Here is a 5,846-nt window from a genome sequence, read left to right as displayed (position 1 = left end):
GCTTTTTTCAATTAATAAATATGGTTGTTTTACTCACAAATATAAATCCAATTCGGATAAATATAACCATTAAATAGGGGAAGTTGGGGCACAGTGGATCGGATATCTTTATTTTTTAAATTAAGCAAAAGTTAAAATACCCAGCGGGCACGGGTATGTTCATTGTACATACGGACGGAACGTACAATGTTAGATCAATTTTGGTTCAGATTGGAAATACTGAATGACGTCCAAATCTGAACGTACAATGTATATTCAAATTGGACGTACATTTAAAGTACGATTTTGGTTCATATTGGAAATACTGTCAGACGTCCAAATGAGAACGTGCAATGAACTATCTTTTGGACCTATGTCAAATAAGATTGTTCATTGCACGTTTTCGTATATACGAAGAAGAAACAGATTTTGGAACAAAAATATCTAAGTCAAATTGAACCATTCTTGTATTATATTTTATCTGTTATATTTGTAATGTATTACATTTTGGGTGAAGAACCTTTCTTGACTTTTTACTTTTTCTTTTTTTTGACTTATGTAAAATGACTGACACAAATAAAAATAAATAAAACAACTCATGTGGGATCGTAAAGATTTATTATGAAAAAAATCTTTCTCTTCAACAGCTTTACCACCACCACGACTGCCACCATCTTTTTTGTCAGGAGCACGTTTCAGAATATTGCCAATAGAATGGTGCACTTTATGTATAGTATCCTTCGTCATAGAATCTAAAATATAAAACTATTACATACTAACTCATCATAAACAAGTAAAGTATTTTAAACGACATTTTAGTTTTTTTCAAGAACAAATTAACTTGCCTAATAATTTAAGACAAAAATCATATCCAACGAGCATATCTTTTAAATATATTTTGACTTTATTAAATAGTTAATACTCTCTCAAAATTAAATAGACTCTTTTTATTAATAAAAACATTTAAAAATGTGAAAATAACGTACCTGTAATTACTCTTATGTTTGTTTTCTTGAAGGCTTTCTTGTGTTTACCCTCCATGTTGTAATAAGCCATTAACTTGATGGTCATAAGCCTATTATAAAAAATTTGTTTTAACATAAATTTTCTTACTGCATTTGGATAATTTGTACTAAAACCTTTTTTCTTCTTCTATTTTAAAAAAAAAATGATAAAATACTGCTATCAGTAAACTTTTTAAAGGCAAAAAAAAAAAAAATTTACATAGCTAAAATTTTAAAGTAGGTATAAACAACTAAGGTTTTAAAGAACAGTATTTAACAAACTTACATAAATAGGATAGCTTTGACATTAGCATGACATGAACTGCCACCAACCATTGTTAATTGTCTTTTCTTAAATCAATATGATATTATAATATATATTATTACATATTGGAACTTTTTCTTACATATATATATACATATATATACATATATATATATATATATATATATATATACATATATATATATATATATATATATATATATATATATAAATATATATATATATATATATATATATATATATATATATATATATATATATATATAATATATATATATATATATATATATATATATATATATATATATATATATATATATATAGATAGATACATATATACATACATACATACATGCATACATACATACATACATGCATACATACATACATACATACATACATACATACATACATACATACATACATACATACATACATACATACATACATACATACATACATACATACATACATACATACATACATACATACATATCACTTACTAGAAGCTGATATTTTACTAAATCATAAAGTTCATTATCAAACTTTTCAAATTCTTCTAAATCATCAAATTTTTTCGCATGATATGAAGGATGTTCCTGTTCATAGTGTCCCCCATCTTACACTGCTTTTTAAGAATTTTTGTGAACAAATGAATTACTTTGTATTGGAACTCTAAAAATAAACATCAAATTGTCCTGTAGATGTTTATTATGTTAATATTAATCACATAAACATCATAAAAACTTTTATTTCAGACAAATATTATCAGATTGAATCTAGAAATACTAAAGAAATATTAAAATGTTTGGCTATAACTGCATATCGGAAGAGCCTCTTTTGTTATTAAAAAAAATTATGGTATTTTAACTATTTACGAGTGCTAGTCATAACAATATGTAATTTGTTTAAATATTTTATGATCCTAACATTTTTATCTTTCCGTATAAAATAGTAATTAAATAAAGTTGAATACAATTTAACAATAGAACAACTAACAACTTAATCATTTTTACTATAATAATTATAATATACTAATATAATACAGTCGTCCCCCGGTTAACGAACTTAATTCAGAGTACGAACTAGTTCGTTATCCGAAAAGTTCGTTAACCGAAACGCGTTTTCCCATAGGCCGCCATTAAAAAATTTTTAATTGGTGGATTTTGCCGAAATAATGGGGGAAAAAATTCAAAAAATTGTCCAACTTGATAAATAAAATAGGCAAAGGTGAAATGATTGAAACCTGAGATTTATGCACTTTTAAAAATTGAAACAAATTGAAATTGTGCATGAAAATTGCTTGTCAAAGTTTTAGAAAAAACTAAAAATTGAACATGAACATTGCTTATCAAAAAATGAAAGTTCAACAAGAAAATTGCTTGTCAAATTTTTACCAAAAAATTGAGAATTGAACTTGAAAAATGCTTGTCAAAATTTTACGAAAAAATTGAAAATTGAACATGAAAAATCCTTGTCAAATTTTTTACCAAAATATTGAAAATTGAACTTGAAAGAAAATTCAACAAGAAAATTGGTTCGTTAACCGAGTTCCGGTTCGTTAACCGAGTTCCGGTTCGTTAACCGGGGGAGGATTTTGGGCAAACTTTCGGTTCGTTAACCGAAAGTTCGCTAACAGGGGGGTTCGTTAACCGGGGGACGACTGTAATAATTTACATTAACTATTTTGTTTATTAGCTTTTTTTCAAAAATGTAATAATATTAAAAAGTCAAAAAATGAAAACCTACTAGCTTCAGGAAGAGGAAATCTTTTAGATTGGAATTTTAGATACAGTAGGTGATGTAAAGTTAGGACAAGAGCTTGAAGATGAAGGCATCAAAACTGCTTCTGTGGAGGTATTTGAAGCATAAGATTTTATAGCTGGTTGAGTAGAACCTGGAGCAAGTTTTGAAATAGCTAGAGATTGTGAAGCTTCAGGATTTTGTAAAGGAAATAGTATTGAAGCTTTTTCTTTTTTACTAAATGCAGCTTCACGAAGTCTTTCAGCTCCAGAACTTGCACCTTTAAATGTATGGATTGATATATTAAAAGGAGATCGTGACCTAACTCTGTTCAAAGTAGGCTTTTTAGGACATGTGTAGCTAATATATATAAACAAAGAAATTACAACTATGCATGGTATTTAATTTGAAAATAAAAATAGTGCAAACTACATAAATCAATTAAACAATAGAGCATACGTATTAAATTTTTCTTTCAGGTTTTAGCCATCTTCTGATTTTCAGCTTCTTTCTTATTTGAGGATGTTTTAGATTCATCACTTGTGAAATCAAAACCTTCACATACTGATTTGTCATCTAAATTTTATATATATGTAAATATTATATATATATATATATATATATATATATATATATATAAAATTTATATAATTTTTAATTTATAAAAATAAACTTATATTGTCAATTTAGAGATCATTGACATATAAATGAGATCAAGAAAATATCAATATCACAATACTTACTATGACGACACTTCTCCTTAAGGAGCGGAAAGCAAAACAAATCATTCTGAGGTATTAACTGTTGTTTACATGCTTTTAAAACATAAATATCTTTATGCCATCGCACAAATTGCCTTTCATTTGGAGCTCCTTCAACCCACACTGAAGGGATTGTCAGCTTTTCTTCAACTGACCCTACCAGCCATACTGCTCTACACCAAGACATATTTATTTTACTTTAATAAAAGCTATAATATCATAATTATATCATAATCAAAACAAATCTAAAAGAGTTCTACACACAAAAAAGTTGTATATCATAATAAAAACAATAATTTATATAAATAAGCTAGTTTATAGATCCCAATTATTTAAATAAACATTTTTATCATTGTGCAGTAATGGAAATATTGATAAACCTCTTTTTTTATTCAAACAAACACATTTCCTTTGAAAATTTGCACAACTTAATGTTCTTTGGACAACTTTATTAAAATGTTTGGTGCAAAACAATGATATATTAAACTGCATTGATGGAGCTGGAGTAACAAAGACATAGTCTAAATATTTAGTAAAAATAACATTACATTGAAAGGTACCATCATTGTTCTTTGCCTTTATAAAAGCAATAGAATTTTTTCTGCTAACTAAAATTTTACATAGGACCAAAAAATGTTCATACAACTTCTTTGATACTATACCTCTTAACGCAACTGGACTAGTATATAATAAAAATTGTCGAAATTATGTCACTTTCCGTCTATCCAAGGCATTTAAACTTCTAGGTTGTCGAGCAAACTCGCTTGGTATACATCCATTATTACTCACCAATACTTGAGATACCTCTGAAATTTGAGCAGCAGATATTTTCCCACCTGGTCCTTTTTTCAGATAATTTAAGATGCAACACATTAAACCTAAACATACAAGATGCATGTAATCTAGTGTGAAAGAATAAATACAATCAATTCCAATTCCAGTTAAAGGAGACATTGATTGTTGATGATTATTGTGATATCCAAACTGTTCAAAAGTAATTTTATCTCTGAATTGAAAATGTTCATCTTTATTAAATATCACTCTTTCTTCATGTGTTTCATGAATAATGCACTATTCACAGGAATAATAACCAGAATGAAGGACTATACACTTTAAAAAGGCTTTAGAAGGTGCATCACAATCTGCTTATCTGGTCTCCATTGAACATAATTCCAATGTGCCTTAACTCATTCCATTCATTAACAAAATCTAACAAATATTCATTAATAGTGTCTGGTTTATGATCACCATAAAAGATAGCAATAATAAATATATCAGAGTTATCAAAGCATGCAAGAATTGGCCACATCTGCATACTTGATGATGAAAAAGAGGAATTCTATCAATATTCATTGACAAATTGATAATATTACCAACAACATTTTTTTCACTTAGGACACCTTTAATTCCTTTAAATATTCCATAATATGCATAATTCCCACCACATTTTCTTTCTACTGATATTTTTCTTGGTGTTTTTAAAAGAGTTCTTGATGAAATTTCACCCTCATCAGAATCATCACAACTGTAACAATCTGTATTTTTACTATCAGATTCACTACTGTTCGGATAATAATCATCAGTTAAGTAAGCATTATCGCATAAAAAAATATTGTCTGACATACTTATACTCTCCAATAATTCCAAATTTTGTTTTTTATTAACATTCACTAAATATATATTTGAAATTTAGTTGCTATTTTGGAACTATTATTTAAAAAAATTTCAAGGTTCATTTCTAATCCGAGAACGGACGAACTACGCACTATGCGTCGCTTAGCGGAAATAAGATTTTGTATATATTTTTTAGTGATTTTTCATATTTAAACTTTTTAAGTTTTTTTTTTTGCATTTAGTTTTTAATTCTCTATATAGAAAAAATTAGTCTTATTTTTTTTTAAATTTTGATATTTTAAGGGTTTTTTCAAGGTTTTAAAAACCGACTAAACTCTGTGAAGTAGTTCAATAACACACCGTTTTACCTTGCGATGGATTTTATAAACTATCAAAATGGCTACATTCATTCTTCGTCAACTTTTAACACACGCATTTCCCCCAAGGCATGTATTCTTA

The 5,846-nt window shown here is 27.2% G+C and overlaps 1 protein-coding gene across 1 annotated transcript; it reads right to left on the bottom strand.

Annotated features, from left to right (window-relative positions):
- Positions 1–335: 335 nt before the first annotated feature.
- Positions 336–5,562, bottom strand: LOC136088730 (uncharacterized). Its single transcript, XM_065813237.1, has 7 exons — positions 3,756–5,562; positions 3,472–3,588; positions 3,019–3,372; positions 1,773–1,944; positions 1,270–1,334; positions 966–1,054; positions 336–731 (listed from the first exon to the last, which is right to left on the bottom strand). The coding sequence occupies exons 5-7, from the start codon at positions 1,317–1,319 to the stop codon at positions 457–459; spliced, it is 414 nt and encodes a 137-aa protein (XP_065669309.1). The 5' UTR covers positions 1,320–1,334; positions 1,773–1,944; positions 3,019–3,372; positions 3,472–3,588; positions 3,756–5,562; the 3' UTR covers positions 336–456.
- Positions 5,563–5,846: the final 284 nt, after the last annotated feature.

Source organism: Hydra vulgaris, chromosome 12, assembly GCF_038396675.1.
Source record: "Hydra vulgaris chromosome 12, alternate assembly HydraT2T_AEP".
NCBI lineage: Eukaryota > Metazoa > Cnidaria > Hydrozoa > Anthoathecata > Hydridae > Hydra > Hydra vulgaris.
The sequence above is the reverse complement of the archived record's forward strand: the minus strand, read 5'-3'. Positions and strand labels throughout refer to the sequence as shown.